Consider the following 19,122-nt stretch of genomic DNA (forward strand, 5'->3'; position numbering starts at 1 on the left):
GAAAATGTGGCCCCTGCCTCAGCAATAGCCATGGTGGAAGGGAAAATAAGGGAAGGAAGAGTGTCATGGGAATGTATAGTAATGCAAACGTACCTACATGTGAAATGAAGGAGAACTTAATTAAATTTTTAAATATGCTTTTGTCATATTTTCTTATTACTATCTTTTATTTATTGGGTAGAGGCGCCCAGAAATTGAGAGGGAAATGAGAGATAGAAGAGAGACAGAACTGGGGAATGTTGTGCACGTACAAACTATTGTATTTACTGTTGAATGTAAAGCAGTAATTCCCCAATAAATAAGAAGAGAGACAGAGAGACACCACTAGTGAAGCTTTCCCCCTGCAGGTGGGGACCATGGGCTTGAACGTGGGTCCATGTGCACTGTAACATGTGCAACCAACCATGTGTGCCACCACCTGGTCCCTTGTCATATTTTTTAAAATATTTATTTTAATGAAGATACAAAGAGAAAGAAAGCAAAGCACTGCTCAGCTCTGGTTTATAGTGGTGCTGGGGATTAAACCTGGCACCTGAGAAACTATGAAATTTGGTTTTGCTGTCTCATCAGCTTGAGGGAGTGATTTTTTTTTAAAGATTTTATTTAGGGGGTCAGGCAGTGGGTTAAGCGCACGTGGCGCAAAGCGTAAGGACAGGTATAAAGATCCCGGTTCAAGCACCAGTGAAGCAGGTCTGCAGGTGTCTATCTCTCCCCTTCTTTGTCTTCCCCTCCTCTCCATTTCTCTCTGTCCTATCCAACAATGAACGACATCAATAATAACAGTAATAATCACAACAAGGCTACAACAACAAGGGCGGCAAAAGGGGGGGGGGGATGGACTCCAGGAGCAGTGGATTCATGGTGCAGGCACTGAGCCCCAGCAATAACCCTGGAGGCAAAAAAAAAAAAAAAAAGATTTTATTTATTTATAAGAAAGATAGGAAGAGAGAGAAAGAACCAGACATCGTTCTGGCACATGTGCTGCCAGGGATCAAACTAGGGTCCTCATGCTTGAGAATCCAAAGCTTTATCACTGCGCCACCTCCGAGACCACTGAAGGAGTAATTTTTAAGGGAGGTCTGAAGGACACATTTTTTTTCCTCAGGGCACTACTCAGCTGTGGCTTGTGGTGGTGGTGGGGTGGGGGGAGGATTGAACCTGGGACTTTGGAGCCTCAGGCATGAGGGGCTATTTGCATAACCATTATGCTATTTACCCCTGCCCTATTTACCCCTATTTGTCTTTTTTTTTTTTTTTTAATACTTACTATTTGATAGAACAGAGAAATTGAGAGGGAAGGGGAGATGGGGAGAGAGACCCTTGCAGCCCTATTTCACTGCTTGTGAAGCTTCCCCTACAAGTGGAGGCTTGAACCTGGATCCTTGCGTACGGTAATGGTAATGCTCAAGTGAGTTCACCACCACTTAGCTCCAGGATAAATTGTTCTTGCAGTTTAATGTATTTTAATAGCAAAATTAATAGAAACAGCACAGAAGATAGATATTTAAAATACATACTTGGGGGCCTGGGCAGTAGCGCAGCGGGTTAAGCGCACACGACACAAAGCACAGGGACCAGTGTAAGAATCCCGGTTTGGGGGAGTCAGGCAGTAGTGCAGTGGATTAAGCACAGGTGGCGCTAAGCACAAGGACCAGCGGAAGGATCCCAGTTCAAGCCTCCGACTCCCCACCTGCAGGGGAGTTGCTTCACAGGTGGTGAAGCAGGTCTGCAGGTGTCTGTCTTTCTCTCCCCCCTCTGTCTTCCCCTCCTCTCTCCATTTCTCTCTGTCCTATCCAACAACAACGACAACAATTCTTCTTCTAGCGTTTGCCCTTCTTCCGTAGCCAGTCAACAGCATCACGTTGAACCTGATGTCTGCTTGTTGCTGGCTTTGAAAGTGACTGGGATCCATGTGGATTCAGTCGGCTAGGAAGGATCGTCAGTTTCCCCAATAAATGGGTACTCACGGGATGCACCTCGAGAAGGTCGATCCAATGCATCCCAACGACAACAATAAAAGGAATAAATAAAAATTAAAAAAAAAAATCCCGGTTTGAGCCCCTAGCTCCCCAAGTACGTATTTTAAATGTCAATCTTCTGTGCTGTTTCTATTAAGTGTGTTATTAAAATACATTGCAGGCCCAATTCGAGCCCCTTGCTCCCCACCTGCAGGGGGTCGCTTCACAGGCAGTGAAGCAGGTCTGCAGGTGTCTATCTTTCTCTCCCCCCCCGCCTTCCCCTCCTCTCTCCATTTCTCTCTGTCCTATCCAATAATGACAACATCAATAATAGCTACAATAATAAAACAACAAGGGCAACAAAAGGGAATAAATAAATAAATAATGTAAAAAAAAAAGCACAGGGGGGTCACTTCACAAGCGGTGAAGCAGGTCTGCAGGTGTCTTATCTTTCTCTACCCCTCTCTGTGTTCCCCTTCTCTGTGCTATCCAACAACAATGACATCAATAACAGCAATAATAGCCACAAAAGTGATTTTTAAAAGGGGGGGACAACAAAAGGGAAAAAAATAGCCTCCAGGAGCAGTGGATTCATGGTGCAGGCACTGAACCCTAGGAATAACCCTAGAAGCAAATGTAAAATAAAATAAAGTAAAATAAAATATGTACCTGTATGTAGGCCAACTCAAAAGTATAGTAGATGCCTGTAACCTATATGATAAAAATGCTACAAATGCCAGGAGTCGGGCGGTAGTGCAGAGGGTTGAGTGCACATGGAGCAAAGCATAAGGACCAACGTAAGGATCTGGGTCTGAGCCCCCAGCTCCCCACCTGCAAGGGAGTCACTTCACAGCTGGTGAAGCAGGTCTGCAGGTGTCTGTCTTTCTCTCCCTCTCCCTGTCTTCCCCTCTCTCCATTTCTCTCTGTTATATCCAACAACAATGACATCAATAACAACAACAATAATAACTACAACAATAAAACAACAAGGGCAACAAAAGGGAATTTAAAAAATGCTACAAATACTATGGAGTTGCCATCAAGAAGAAATACACTTGTTTTTTAAAAACTCAAATGCTGGAATTGACCAGAAGAATTTAACAGGTTTATTTACAATTGTTATAAATTTGAATTGCTAAAACTTGTTCACTGAAACATTTTGATTCTTTTTAATGCTTTATGTCCCCATATTTATACTAAATATTCACTCACAAATGAAAATGGAAAAATTACCAGTGCCTGATTCTGTTCTCTATTTTCACATTTCGAATTTTATGCTTAGGGGACCAGGTGGTGTCACACCTAGTTGAGCACACACAATGTGCAAGGACCCGGGTTCGAGCCCCCAGTCTCCACCTGCAGGGGGAAAGCTTTGCGAGTGGTAAAGTAGGGCTGCAGGTGTCTCTCCGTCTCTCTCCCTCTCTATCTCCCCCTACCCTCTCATTTCTGACTGTCTCTATCCAATAAATAAAGATAATTAAAAAAAAAAAAAGAATTACATGCTTAGGTACCTTTGACCTCCCAGGAAGAAAAAAGTTACTATTCAAAGCTACCAATAACAAGAAGTAGAGAAAAATAATTGTTTTTTTTTTAGATGGAGACAGACCACAATACCAAAGATTCCTCAATGCTAAGTGCTGAGGAGTAAAAATAATTCCAGGTAAGAAAGTGGAAAATGTTGCTGTTTTATAATGAAGGATTGTAGAAATTGCTACTAAGATCTTTTTGAGCTAACTTGAAATGAGGGGGGATGGACAGCTAGACCTTGTATTCCTCCCCCCCCCCCATCTCACTAATTGGTTTTGGACCTAAAAGACATACTGGTGAACTCTCTTGGACTTTGAACTCCAGGACCACCTCCTTGAAAAGGACAGACTAGCTGTAATACAGTATTATTTAGCCCTGTAGTACTTATACGTGAACAGTTATGTGAAAGAACTGTCATGCTTAAGCTGTTGTATTTTGGCTTATTGCGGTGGAGAAAGGATTGAGGTGGAGTTGACAGATATGTGTGTGGATATGAAGTTAATTGGTGTCTGGTAATTAAACACTCAGTGAATGAGCAAATAGATACATGGATAACTACTTCCCCCATGATGTCCTCAGGACTGTTATTTTCCCTAATCGTTTTTTTTTTCAGATCCCTTATCCCAGGTCTGCTGACAGTCAACAAGTTTGGCTTGGGCGGGGCTCTTACCTGCACTGGCCCGCCCCCCCCCCCATTTGCCCCCTGCCACTCTCCAGTCTTCTTTAGGCCCCTCCCCTTTGTGGTTCCGGCTAGCCTCAAGGGATACATCAGCGATCTAACCGATGGGAAGGGGTGGAGCTGAGTGTGGGTCTCTGGGATGCAGATGAACTTGCTTCTTCCCCTGAGACCACAGAAGTTTTCTCCTCCCTCGCTCCGCTCTCACTGAACTTCTGCCTCTTGCTTAACCTCTGTCCTTCATCTGGTCCAGTCCTTTGCCACTTTTTCATCTGCTTGCTCTCCTCAGCCCTTCCAGACCTAGTAGGTCCTGACCAACTAACTTTCTGTCCTCACAATCCCCGTTGGCCTTGAATGATGGAACTGGGCTTTGCCACCTCCACGTGATCCATCGCCTGTTCTTCAGTCAGTGTCCAGGCTCCACTTCCAGTGACAGTTATTTGCTGTTACTGAGGTTCTCTGAGAGTCCTTTTGGGGTGTGTCCTCACCTGTGCAAGTGATCAGAGGGTGTGTGTGTGTACACCAGTCTGTGCATGTGGGTATCTGTGATTAGAATGAGCCTATGCCTGGGACTCCAGTCTAAATTCATCTGTTTCTCATCAGGCACTTCACATGAAGCCTCGTCATCAGATCTCTCCCTCTCCCATTCCCTTGCCTCCTAAACCTCTTAGGCCAGGTGAGAGGGACATCTTGTGCTGGGAGATTCCCCACAACCACCCTGGGGCTTGGCCTCTCACCAGAACCTTTGGTGATGTTGTAGGGAGTTTGATGGTCTTAGGAAAGGCCTTCTTCTGGCCTGGCTGGGTCCTGAAAGTCCATCCATTCCTTATCCTAAGTCCCTCCCTTCTCCCCCACTCCACCCCCAGTCCTTTTGACGCTGACCACCCTTCTGAAACCTTCTCTCTTGTCCCTTTCCTGGTCTGGATCTAACAGGTGAGGGCCAGCAGACAGCATCCTGGAACTGGCAGTTGGAGCCTGAGCAATGGGCGAGTTCAATACGACAGCAGTTGAATGCCCAACTCCTTTTGGTCTCGAAGATGAGGATAGGCTTAACTCCCAGAGACGCATCATCTGGTGCCCTGGAGTTTCTGCACTCCAAACGCATTATCCTAGACAAAGAAGTACAGCCCCAGGACAGTCAGAGCAGACAGAAGCCAGCTTTGAAGGCAGTTACTCAGCCTGAGCAGCCGACAGTGTTGATGCTCCTGATAGCTGAGCTTAAAACTCTGTTCTCAGCGGTGCTGCAGGATTGCAGTCCTGCAGCGTGGCACTACCTGCATGCAGTTCTAGGTCTGCTGCCTCCGTATCGTGCACTATTAACCAGTCACCATGACCTGCTGCCCTTCCTGGAGCAGCTGTACCGCTGGGCTCCATGGGTCCAATCCCAGCTCCAACTGGACCTGCTTGATGCCATAGATAAGGCCTTTCCCCCAGATACCTCTTTGCTAAAGAGTGCCTCCCATGTTGACTGCTATCCCCAGAAGCAGAGGTTCCATCCTGGGCCCGCTCCCCAGGTCTGTCCTCTCGTGCAGGCCAGATGGGGTAGGCAGCAAGTCAGTGAGGAGTTGGCTACATGGCTGCGACCACTGACACTTTCTGAGCTACAGTATTGCCTGGGTATTGTTGGTGCTGAGGTAGCCCTGGAAGAGAACTGGTGGCTGGATGGCCTTAACCTCCTGCCCTTGGCACTGGCGACTGACATCCCTATACAGTATGACAGCGGGGATCCTGACAGTACAGCAGAGAAACCTGGTGGAAGAAAAACTAAGTAAGTGGGGGACGGGATACAGCCTGGGGCTTTGAGCAGAGGGGGGAGGAGTCTGTTTTGGCATACCTCTAAGGTCACTGAGTATCTTAAGATCAGCTTCCTCCCTTGTTAAGTTTAAGGATTAGCCTTACCCAAGCCCATCTAATGTGAGGCTGCTCCTTTTTCTGTCTACAGAATCAACCCATTGTAGTCCAGGAGGTGGCGCAGTGGATAAAGCATTGGACTCTCAAGCATGAGGTCCTAAATTCAGTCCCCATCAGCACATGGGATGTCTGGTGCCCCCCCTTCCCCTCCTAGCCCTGTTATTAATAAATAAATAAGTAGAATAATTTAAAAAAATCAACCCAGTGATCATTCAACATGTGGAAATGAGTCATTTCATAGAATTTTGAAATTCGGGAGTCAGGCAGTAGCGCATAGGGTTAAGCGCACATTGGCACAAAGCGCAAGGACCGGCATAAGGATCCCGGTTCCAGCCCCCAGCTCCCCACCTGCAGGGGAGTCGCTTCACAGGTGGTGAAGCAGGTCTGCAGGTGTCTTTCTCCCCCCCACATCTTCCCATCCTCTCTCCATTTCTCTCTGTCCTATCTAACAATGACTACATCAGTAACAACAACAATAATAACTACAACAACAACAAAAAACAACAAGGGCAATAAAAGGGGAAAAAATAAATATATTTTTTAAATTATTGGAAATTCAAGCTTTGGAAAACAACTTTTGAGTTTCCAGACTTCTTTTTTCATGGCTCTAAAGGCCTTTGTAATTCTGATTCTGATTCATTCATAATCTCTCAGTCTCAGCTCTGGACCTACCTAGTGTTGGATGCTAGGTGTTGGGTACAGCATCTTCCTCTAAGACTGTTCCTACCTAGACAAGCCTACTTGTCTGAGTAGCCATTCCACATATGTCCATTGTTGGGAAGTACGCCAGCTCCCCCCTGCTTAACGCTGTGGTCTATTTGCATAATCACTATTTTTTTTTAATATATGCCAGTGAAATTGTATAGCATTGTACTTTTATTGCATTTGTGAGATACTAGAAGCGATTAGAAGGGAGGTGAAATGATTATTCAGAATTTTTTCCTGCATGTTGCAAAAATAACAAATATGTAAAGAACAAATTTAAGGGCATTTTCTTCCTCACATTCTTTTAACTCATTACTGGAGACTGTTAAAAGAGAAAGTACTAGTGTTCTAGAAGAAGACTAATCCACAAAATCACCCTCAGGAGGAGTACAGCAGAGTAGGAATAGGATATGGTTGAGTCAAGGTAGGACTGTGATAAAACACAAGGAATCCTTCCCATTCTCCTTTCTTTTTTTTTTTCTGTTTTGATTTTATTTATTTATATAAATTTATATAAATTTAATATATAAATATATATTTATATATTAAATATATTAATATATATATATATTTTTTTTTTTACCAGAGCACTACTCAGATCTGGCTTTTTTAATTTTTTTTATTTTTTATTCCCACCACCCAATCTCCATATCCCATCCCCTCCCCAGTAGCTTTCCCATTCTCTATCCCTCTGGGAGCATGGACCCAGGGTCATTGTGGGTTGCAGAAGGTAGAAGGTCTGGCTTCTGTAATTGCTTCCCCGCTGAACATGGGTGTTGACTGGTCGGTCCATACTCCCAGTCTGTCTCTCTCTTTCCCTAGTAGGGTGGGTCTCTGGGGAAGCTGAGCTCCAGGACACATTGGTGGGGTCTTCAATCCAGGGAAGCCTGGCCGGCATCCTGATGGCATCTGGAACCCGGTGACTTTTCTGATGTATGACATTCTCACAGGAGTGAAGTGATATCTCATTGTTGTCTTGATTTGCATTTCTCTGACAATCAGAGACTTGGAGCATTTTTTCATGTGTTTCTCGGCCTTTTGGATTTCTTCTGTGGTGAATATTCTGTCCAAGTCCTCCCCCCATTTTTGGATGGGGTTATTTGTTGTCTTGTTGTTGAGTCTGGCAAGCTCTTTATATACGTTGGTTATTAAACTCTTATCTGATGTATGGCATGTAAAGATCTTCTCCCATTCTGTGAGGGGTCTCTTGATTTGGGTAGTGGTTTCTTTTGCTGTGAAGAAGCTTTTTAATTTGATGTAGTCCCATAGGTTTATACTTGCCTTATTCTTCCTTGTAATTGGATTCGTTTCATTGAAAATGTCTTTAAAATTTATGCGGAAAAAAGTTCTGCCAATATTTTCCTCTAAGTATCTGATAGTTTCTGGTCTAACATCCAAGTCCTTGATCCACTTGGAATTTACTTTTGTATTTGGTGAAATACAGTGATTCAGTTTCACTCTTCTGCATGTTTCAACCCATTGTTTCCAACACCATTTGTTGAAGAGACTCTGCTTTTCCCATATAATAGTCTGGGCCCCTTTGTCAAAGATTAGATGTCCATACGTGTGGGGCCTCATTTCTGGGCTCTCAATTCTATTCCACTGGTCAGTGTGTCTGTTCATGTTCCAGTACCAAGCAGTTTTGATGACAATGGCTCTATAATACAGTTTGAGATCTGGCAGTGTGATGCCTCCGGTTCTGTTCTTTTTTCTCAAGATTGTTTTGACAATTCTAGGTCTTTTCTGGTTCCAGATAAACATTTGTAGCATTTGTTCTATTCTCCTAAAAAATGTGCATAATCACTATTTTACCTGAGACCTGCTCTGCCTGCAGGGCACTGTTTTAATCCCACTGGTTTGCACTCTCTTTTCGCTCTGCTCCCTCTCCTAGTCACACCCTGTTTTCCACCTTTTAAGCCCCATTGGTTTGCACTCTTTTTGCTCCACCCTCTCTTCGTTTTTTCCTGTTTTTTCTCTTCCTGTTTTCCACCCTACTATTTCCTTCTTGGCAAGTATAAATACAGATTCTTTTCTGATTAAACATTGGATTGCCTTCTAGCTCTGCAAGTCCAGAGTCTCTCTCCTGCTACACTAGCCCGACACGAGTTCCTGATCCTGCTCCCACGCAGCAGCTCTCCAACCCAGAGAGCACGTGCTCGGGAAGAAGCACCCTCAAGCTATCCCGGCAGTCCATTAAAGCTAACCCAGCTCTACTGCAGTTTGAAACAATCATTTTTCTAATTGCCATCAGGATTATCGCCGGGGTTTGGTGCTGGCACTATGAATCCCAATGGCATTTATTGATAGATTGACTGATTGATATTTACTAGATAGGACAGAGAGGACAGGGACACAGAGAGAGGAAGAGAAAAATAGACACCTCCAGACCGGCTTCACCTCTCGTGAAGCAGACCCCCTGTGGGTCTTTGCCTTTGGTAATATGTGAGCTTAATCAGACATGCCACTGCCCAGCCCCTGCAGATGAGAATTATCAACAATGCCAAATAGGACCTTAAATCTGATCCTCCCAGAGTCATCTTCCTGCATTGACTTTGCAGAGATCCTGTTCCCTTAATGATGATGTTTATCCCAACCTGGCTCTGATTTCCTTTTCACATATGATTATATATATATATATATATATATATATATATAGTCTTAAAATGTATCCCCATTCTCTGACCTGATTGTATTAAATGTTTGCAGCTGATCTATCTGGGCAGGAAGGGTAGTTTTACTTTAAATTTGGGTTCTTCAGTTTTTTACAGAGTTTACAACTGAGTCAGATTTTTCCTAAAGCTTCAGAGCACTGGTATAAACAGATAGGCAGGGCTCCTGGGGTCCTGGTGGAATGTAGCAGTGAAACTATTTATACTATCAATAACTCCAGAAGATTTTTTCCTCTTTCTTTTTTTTTAATATTTATTTTATTTATTTATTCCCTTTTGTTGCCCTTGTTGTTTTTTATTGTTGTAGTTATTATTGTTGTTGTCGTTGTTGGATAGGACAGAGAGAAATGGAGAGAGGAGGGGAAGACAGAGAGGAGGAGAGAAAGATAGACACCTGCAGACCTGCTTCACCGCCTGTGAAGCGACTCCCCTGCAGGTGGGGAGCCGGGGTTCGAACCGGGATCCTTATGCCGGTCCTTGTGCTTTGCGCCACCTGCGCTTAGCCCGCTGCGCTACAGCCCGACTCCCCAATTTTTTCCTCTTTCAGAGACTTGGTCTGTGCCCCAAGTTTCCTTCACTGGAAACTTAACTGAAGTGAGAATAAGCTAAGATATTGAAGAGGGCCAACTTCTCAGTCCTCTTTGTGGATCTGATGATAAATCTCTGAGCCCTAACTAATGTGGCTTAATTTTCATGAATGTTGAACTTGTTACAATTCACAAGGACCCAGGTTGAGTTCTTGGTCCCCGCCTGCAAGGGGAAAGCTTTGTTAGTAGTGAAGCATGTCGCTCTGTCTCTCTCTGTCTCTCTCCCTCTGTTCCCTCTTAATTTCTGGCTATCCAATAAATAAAGATAATAAAAAAACTTTTTTCATGAATGTTTTTACTAAGACTAACCTAGGAATCCATTTAATCCATAAGTATTATCAGCTAAGTACTATTGGTTTGATAGTTAGATACTACAGAGCAAGAACCACTAGATGTTAGGGATTGTTGAAAAACCAGTTCTAATGAGAACAAAAGTAGATCTGTAAGGTTAAAGTTGCCAATGAGAAGAAATTGCCAGGTTGAGACAACACAGGCTTCCGTGACTTTTGCACTGCATTACATAATACTGACTTCACAGGAACCACAGTCAGTCCAGAATGAGTGTCCCCCTATCAGAAGGGAAGAGCCTGGCTGTTCATGCACATACCTGTGTGAGTGTAGTTATCTGACAATACACGATAAACTGTACTTGCTCACCCTTGAGTACAGATTGCAGGCAGGTTCTGATGCATCATGTCACATGGTACCCTCTCATACATTTGACCTAGTGCTCTTTGCCGGTCAGTGGAAAACTGGTTTCTTTGTGTTGCCCCTTTCTCTCCTGGCATTTATCACACAGGACTCAGTTTGACCAGGAAGTTCCTGAGGAGAAGACCTTCCAAAAGAGAATCCCTACCTTTGTACCTCAGTTTTCACCGCGTGGTAGTCAGATGATGGCCATTCTGAACACAGAAAGATACCTGAAGAAGATCCGCTTCTTCTATCTCAATGTGGCTCCCAGCCGGCACTTCAGGTAAGGACTTATGTCCAGCCCCTTCTCCCCCTCCTCCTCCCACTCCTCCCTGATTTCTTCATCGGCTCTCTCCCCCTTTCTCCTTTTCCATGTTGACTCCTCTTGCTTCTCATTTCTTTGCTTTTCAGTCTTTCTCCCTTGGTCCATCCTCTCAGCCTCTGTCTCTCCACCCTGTGTTCTCCTAGTCCATCCATCAGTATTAGTCATCCTTCCTGACTTTCTTGTTCTATCTTCTTTATGCCATCCTAAAATAATAGAAACATTTGGCCATCAAATATACACAATTATAGATAGACTGTTGTAGAAATAATAATTGACCCATATCTGCAATCTTAAGAGAACTACCATAGCTTCCAATGAACGGATTGGGGATCCAGAACTCTGGAATGGTGTAGAGTGTTATCTTGTAATTTTGTAAATCAATATTAAATCACTAATAAAAATAAATAAATAGAAAGAAACATTTGGCCATAACCCCAGTAGAGAATTCAATGGTAATTTCTTTCAACTCCAATGCATGAATGAGAGATAGTTACAGTGTCAAGGGAGTTTTGTTTCCCAAGGCTTGCTGTTCTTTACACTGAATCAAAACCTGTTCTCTTTTAATTTCTGTTTCTCAGTCCTAGTTTTATGTCTAGGAGTCTAAAGCTAAGTCTGTCTTCTGTTTCCACATGACTTGAGAAGTATTCTTTTTTTATTATTTAGTTTTAAAAATATATTTTTATAATGAATTCATTCATTTAATGAGAGAAAAAGGAAACACCAGAGGACTGCTTAGTTCTGGCTTGTGCAACACCAGGGTTCAAACTTTGGACCTCACACATGCAAGTCCTGTATTCTACTGCTGAACCATCTCCCTAGCATAAGTCTCAGCTATTTTTGAAAGCCTTATCCAAGTTCTATCTCTTCCCAGAAATAATAATAAAAGCTTCTATTAATCAAGCTTTAGTACATGTCAGGTACTGTGCTAATAAACATTGATGTGTGGTATTTCCTTGATTCTCACCTGCTTGGTAGGTACTAATAAGAAGTAAGCCCCACCTGCATGGGAGTCGCTTCACAGGCAGTGAAGCAGGTCTGCAGGTGTCTATCTTTCACTGCCCCTCTCTGTCTTCCCCTCCTCTCTCCATTTGTCTCTGTCCTATCCAACAACGACAACAAGAATAACTACAACAATAAAACAACAAGGGCAACAAAAGGAAATAAATATTAAAAAAAAAATCACGCTCTTGGGCAAAGGAGATAGCATAATGGTTATGCAAAATACTGTCATGCCTGAGGCTCTGAGTGCCAGGTTCAATCCCCTACAACACCGTAAGCCAGAGCTGAGCAGTACGCTGGTCTCTCTCTCCTGAATTTAGGAAACACTAATGATCTGTGTCACTTATCATTTACTAACTGTCCATTGGGAGTAATGTGCCAGCTATTAAGTTTCTCTTTTGATCCTAGTTCTATTATTTCTGCATTGTGGTACAGGGGCTGAGACTCTGCAAATTTCATTTCTCCTTTTTCAACTGGCCTCCTCTTAGATTTCATTAGTGGAGGATGTTAGAAAGAAATTGGAGGGGCCAGGCAGTGGTGCAACTGGTTAAGCGACTCCCCTGCAGGTGGTGGGGAGCCGGCGGCTCGAACCGGGATCCTTATGCCCGTCCTTGTGCTTTGCACCAGGTGCGCTTAACCCGCTGTGCTACTGCCCAACTCCCTGTTTTTTTTGGTTTTTTTGCTTCCAATGTTATCGCTGGGGCACAGTGCCTGCACTATGAATCCTTTGCTCCTGGAGGCCATTTTTTTCCCCTTTGTTGCCCTTGTTGTTTATTGTTGCTGTTGCCACTATTGTTGTTGTTTGATAGGACAGAGAGAAATTGAGAGAGGAGGGGGAAGATAGAAAGGGAGAGAAAAAGATAGACACCTGCAGGCCTGCTTCACCACCTGTGAAGTGACCCCCCCCCTTGCAGGTGGAGAGCTGGGGTTCGAACCAGGATCCTTATGTCAGTCCTCAGCTTTGTGCCATGTGCGCTTAACCCACTGCACTACTGCCCAGACCCCTCATATTTTTTTCTTTCTATTTTTATTTGACAGGACAAAGAGAAATTGAGAGAGGAGGGGAGGTAGAAAAGGATAGACATCTGTAGACCTGCTTCATCACTCTTGAAGCTTCCCCCTGCAGATAGGGAGCAGGGGATTGAATGCAGGTCCTTGCACATGGTGACACATGCGCTTAACTGGTAGTGCCACCACCTGCCCCCTCCCCCACAGAGATTTTTGTTTGTTATGTTTAGGGATGTTACTTTAGGGATTGAAATAGTTTAGCATAAAGTAGAAACTGGGGCCAGGTGGTGGCGCACCTGGTTAAGCACTCACATGACAGTGCTCAAGGACCCAGGTTCAAGCCCCTGGTTCCCACCTGCAGGGGAGAAGAAAAAGTTTTATGAGGGGTGAAGCAGGGCTTCAGGCATCTCTCTGTCTCTCTCTCCCTCTTATCTCCCCTTTCCCCCTCAATTTCTGGTTGACTCTATCCAATTATAAATAAATAAAAAATATTTTAAAAAATAGAAACTGAGTAGCATTTAGTCGAATGGATGAATAAATAACTCTGTCCCAGGCTGGGAACAGATTTGTAGATGAGGGGTAGATGAAGTATTCAGTATAAAAGTAGATGTTTTTCAGGTTCCTGCAATACACTGTGCTTAAGATGTCTTAGAAGCAATTTAATAGATGGGTCTGGTACTCTGGAAGGTCTTGCTTTGACCCAGTTACCTTTTAGTATCATATAATATACCAATCCATTTGGGCCCTTTGACGATTATAATCACATTTATGTTTTCATCACCAATCATAGTCTGGCTTCTCTCTGTCTCTGTCTCTTTCTCATTAATAAATACATAAAAACCTTTTAAAATTATTATTATTATTATCTTTATTTGATAGAGACAGCCAGAAATTGAGAGGAATTTCCAGGGCTATTGCTGGGGCTCAGTGCCTGCACTATGAATCCATTGCTCCTGGAGGCCATTTTCCCCCTTTTTGTTGCCTTTGTTGTTTATCATTGTTGTTGTTATCATTGCTGTCGTTGTTGTTGAATAGGACAGAGAGCAAGAGAGAGAGGAGGGGAAGACAGAAGGGGAAGAGAAAGATAGACATCTGCAGACCTGCTTCACCACTTGTGAAGCAACCGCCCTGCAGGTCCTTGAGCTTTGCGCCATGTGCACTTAACCCACTGTTCTACCACCCGGCCCCCATAAAAACACAAAGACTTGAGTAGACATTTATGAAGTGAATTATTTTTGTTTTTTTATCTTTATTTACTGGATAAAGACAGCCAGAAATTGAGAGGGAAGGGGGTGATAGAGACCACGAGACAGACACCTGCAACACTTGGAAAGCATTCCCCCTGCATTTCTGTTTTTTATTATCTTAATTTATTTACTGGATAGAGACAGCCAGAAATCGAGAGGGAAGGGTGGGGTAGAGAGAGAGAGAGACAGAGAGACACCTGCAACACTGCTTCACCACTTGTGAAGCTTTCCCCCTGCAGGTGGGGACCGGGGACTCAAACCTGGGTCTTTGTGTATTGTAACATGTGCACTCAACCAGGTGCACCACCACCCGGCTCCTTATTATTTTTTTCTCTAGCTGCCTTGGACAGAGGTATAATCTGTTTTTGTTACAGTTTTGAGATCTGTAATTTAGGAATAATAGAGGGTTTGTGAAGACCTATTCACTTTTTCCAGAAATGAGATGAAGTGTTTATATGGCTTAAAAAGTTCAAATCAGTTGCTTCACAGTGTATTATATAGAGGCTGGGTGGTGGCACACCTGGTTGAATGCACATGTTATAATGCACAAGTCCCCAAGGTCAAACCCCCAGTCCCCACCAGCAGGGAGGAAGCTTCACTAGCAGTGAAGCAGTGATATAGATGTCTCTCTTTTTTCCTCTTTATGTCTCCTTCCCCTCTCAATTTCTCTCCTATCGAATAAAATTAATGAACAAATACAAATTTTAAACATCTATTCTATAAAGTTGAGAAAGGTAAGAGATGAGGAGAGGGCATTCTAGGCATAGATCCTAGGACATACAGCTTTAAATACATGAACTTTAAATAAAAAATGTATTGGATGCTTAAAAATGTGACTGAAATAAAATTGCAAAATAAAATTTAATAAATGCTATTAAATGTGCTTAAGCATAGCTAGCTAGTCTACAGCAACTGTCAATAGATACATCACTGCATATAAATTGTATTTAATTCAGGGTGCATTTCACTGAAGTAAGAGAAATTAGAACTTTTTTGACTGGGTGTTCTTGTCTGGCTCACTAGATTGCAACTTTCCTCTTTATCAGTTGGTATGCATATCGATGAATTACACCAGCAGCATTTTTTAGTAGTTCAAAATAATGCTATAGTTCACAGTTGATGACAGATTTAATGGTGTCACTGAATCCAAGATTTGAATTTCAGGGCACTCAGAGACAAATTAACTGAGTGACAGAGGTTTTCTCAATCAAGAAAAAAGTTTCTTCAAGTGCCAGAAACCTGAGAATTTGGCAGACTTGTGATGGGGGGGAAAAATCATGATTTCATTGTGGGGCTCCGAGTCTATCCAGGTCTGTTTGAGGAAGTAAAGACTAGTAATAGAGGCGGGTAGTAGCTCAGCAGGTTAAGCGCAGGTGGCGCAAAGTGCAAGGACCAGCGTGTGGATCCAGGTTTGAGCCCCGGCTCTCCACCTGCAAGGGACTCACTTCACAGGCGGTGAAGCAGGTCTGCAGGTATCTATCTGTCTCTCCCCCTCTCTGTCTTCCCCTCCTCTCACCATTTCTCCCTGTCCCATCCAACAACGACATCAATAACTACAACAATAAAACAACAAGGGCAACAAAAGGAAATAAATAGATATTTAAAAAAATAAAGACTAGTAATATAGAGAAGGACCGTGGCACCAGTGCTTTAATTAATCAATTTAATTAATTTAATAGATGGTGGTCTATCCCTTGTAAAACTTGAGGATGGCATCATGAAGTAATACCTTTTCCCAGAGATTAATATGACAGGGTCCTGCTTTCGTGTTCCTCAGGAGACAATAGGACACAAGGCAAAGGAACAGGATATGAGAAGTATATATATGGTGTCCTGGGAGGTGGTACAGTGGATAAAACATTGGACTCTCAAACATGAGGTCCCAAATTCAGCCCTCAGCATCACATATGCCAGAGTGATGCTCTGGTTCTCTACTCCTCTCCCGCATACATAAGTAAATAAATAATTTAAAGATTTTTTTAAAAAATGTTTTTATTTACTTATTATTGGAGAGAGACAGAGAGAAGTTGAGAGGGCAAGATAGAGAGGGAAAGAGACAGAGAGACACCTGCAGCCCTGCTTCACCTCTTGTGAATCTTTACCCCTTCACATGGGGACCAGGGGCTTGAACCTGGGTCAGTGCACACTGTAATGTGTGTTTAACCAGATGTGCCACCACCTGGCCCCTTAAAGACTTATTTTAAAAAGAAGCATATGGGGAGTCAGGCGGGTAGTGTAGCAGGTTAAATGCACATGGCACAAAGTGCAAGGACTGGAGTAAGGATCCTGGTTTGAGCCCCCGGCTCTCCACCTGCAGAGGAGTCTCTTCACAGGTGGTGAAGCAGGTCTGCAGGTGTCTGTCTTTCTCTCCCCCTCTGTCTTCCCCTCCTCTCTCCATTTTTCTCTGTCCTATCCAACAACGACAACATCAATAACAACAACAATAATAACTACAACAATAAAACAACAAGGGCAACAAAAGGGAAAATAAATAAATATTAAAAAAAGAGAAGCATGTGTATGGAGAGCAATATGGAGTTACTAGTGCTTGCTCATTAAGGCTGTAAGATCTGGTTCTGGAAATTCAAGTTTCTTAGAACTAGATAAATATACTTTCATCTTATTATTTAGCTTACCAAATAAATAATTAGCTCAGCTTGGCTTATGGTGATGAGGGGAATTGAACCTAGACCCTCAGAGCCTCAGACATGATAGTTTGTTTGCATAACCATTATGCTATCGCCCTCATCCATTCTTACCATTTATAAATAACATAGAAAATGAATAAACATGGCTTTTTTTCTTTTTTCTCTTGAGTCTGGGTAAAAAGCAGCTGGGAGGCTGTTAAGGGTGAGTTGTCTGGCACATGGAGGCTTACCTTGCATGCCCAGACCCATTCATTACTGTGAAGAAAATCACAAGGCCAAGGCCAGCTAGCATTGAAATGCTACCAATCACTGTTTAATAGCTCCCCACCAATTAGAGCTGCACTGACTGATGACCTCATTTGCATAAACTAGACATGAACGGGTTGACCTCACTTTTTTTTTTTTTTTTTTTTTTTACCAGAGCACTACTTAGCTCTGGTTTATGGAGGTGTGAGGGATTGAATCTGGGACTTGAGAGCCTCAGGCATGAAAGTCTCTTTGCATAACCATTATGCTATACCCCCACCCTGACCTCACCTTTTTGCCTATGTAACCATCTCTCTCTTCTGGAGAACTTGAACCTACAGTTCTGAAGGCTGAATAACAGAATAAATGCTGTAACATTCAAGTTGTAATATTTCTGGGGGAACCTGCTAGGTATAACATAGGACTCTTAATACAGTAACTTACCAAACTTCAATTTCTCAGTCAATGTGTCCACTTCTTTCTTTCTTTTTTTTTTTTTAATAAGAATTTACTTATTCATGAGAAAGATAGGAGGAGAGAAAACCAGGCCTCACTCTGGTACATGTGCTGCTGGGCATTCAACTCAGTGCCTCACGGTTGAGAATCCAGTGCTTTATCCACTGTGCCACCTACCGGACCACACTCCATTTCTTTTTGATAATATTTGTTTTATTTATTTTTTAATATTTATTTCCTTTTGTTGTCCTTGTTATTTTATTGTTGTAGTAATTATTGTTGTTGTTATTGATGTAGTTGGTGTTGGATAGGATAAAGAGAAATGGAGAGAGGGGGAGAGAAAGAGACACCTGCAGACCTGCTTCACCACTTGTGAAGCGACTCCCCTGCAGGTGGGGAGCCGGGGCTCGAACTGGGATCCTTACACCGGTCCTTGCACTTTGCGCCACCTGCGCTTAACCTGCTGCGCTACCGCCCGACTCCATTATTATTATTATTATTATTATTTTGTTTAGAGCTCACTCTGGTCTCTTCTCACTTTTCCCACTTTTTTTTGTTTTGCTGTTGCTGCTGCTTTCTTTCCCTTTTCTTTTCTTTCCCCCTTCCTAAAGCCAACACAAGTCTCTCCCTCTCCCCCTCCCCCTCCCTCCCTCCCTCTCCCTCTCTCCCTCTCCCTCCCTCTCCCCTCCCTCTCTCCCTCTCCCCCTCCCCCTCCCCCTCCCCCCTCTCCCCTCTCCCTCTCCCTCTCCCTCTCTCCCTCTCCCTCTCCCTCTCCCCCTCCCTCTCCCTCTCCCTCTCCCCCTCCCTCTCCCTCTCCCTCTCCCCCTCCCCCTCCCCTCCCCCTCCCCCCTCTCCCTCTCCCTCTCTCCCCCTCCCTCTCTCCCCTCCCTCTCCCCTCCCCTCCCCTCCCCCTCCCTCTCCCCCTCCCCCCTCTCCCTCCCCCTCCCCTCCCTCCCTCTCCCTCCCTCCCCTCCCCCTCCCTCCCTCTCCCTCTCCCTCTCCCTCTCCCTCTTCCCCTCTCCCTCTCCCTCTCCCTCTCCCCCTCTCCCCCTCCCCAGAGCATTAATCAGCTCTAGCTTGTGGTGGTGTGAAAGACTGGACCTGGGACTTCAGAGCTTCAGTCATGAGAGTCTCTTTGCATAACCTTTACATTATCTATCTCCCCTGCCTGCCAGCACAGTTCTCAGACCTCCAACCATTCAGAGCTTTTTTTTAAAGGCCCTACAGCCTCGTGGTGGTGCCGCCAAAGAAGGTGAATCCTGAGCACTACATCTTCTCTCCCTTCGGGATCCTGCATATACATCCCATAGAAGGGACTGAGGTGATGTCTCTGGGCACCTGGCATCGCCACTCCATCCTCTGGCAACAGCTTCAGTTCATCCCCTTCTTCAAGAATTGCCTCTTACGAAAGACTTTGGCATGGTGTGTAACTATGAATATGAAACTGGGGTGGGGGGTGTTAATCTTGCA

At 43.9% G+C, this 19,122-nt stretch overlaps 1 protein-coding gene across 1 annotated transcript in view; it reads left to right on the forward strand.

Moving 5' to 3' along the window:
• The first annotated feature begins 4,589 nt into the window (after nucleotides 1-4,589).
• DNHD1 (dynein heavy chain domain 1) overlaps nucleotides 4,590-19,122 on the forward strand; it is a 64,614-nt gene continuing 50,081 nt past the window's right edge. The window contains exons 1-5 of the mRNA XM_060176958.1: nucleotides 4,590-4,668; nucleotides 4,765-4,837; nucleotides 5,095-5,929; nucleotides 10,833-11,006; nucleotides 18,871-19,074. Coding sequence (XP_060032941.1) covers nucleotides 4,774-4,837; nucleotides 5,095-5,929; nucleotides 10,833-11,006; nucleotides 18,871-19,074 — 1,277 coding nt within the window. The 5' untranslated portion in view covers nucleotides 4,590-4,668; nucleotides 4,765-4,773. The remainder of the gene's footprint in view (nucleotides 4,669-4,764; nucleotides 4,838-5,094; nucleotides 5,930-10,832; nucleotides 11,007-18,870; nucleotides 19,075-19,122) is intronic.

The sequence above is a fragment of the Erinaceus europaeus genome, chromosome 17, assembly GCF_950295315.1.
Source record: "Erinaceus europaeus chromosome 17, mEriEur2.1, whole genome shotgun sequence".
Lineage (NCBI taxonomy): Eukaryota > Metazoa > Chordata > Mammalia > Eulipotyphla > Erinaceidae > Erinaceus > Erinaceus europaeus.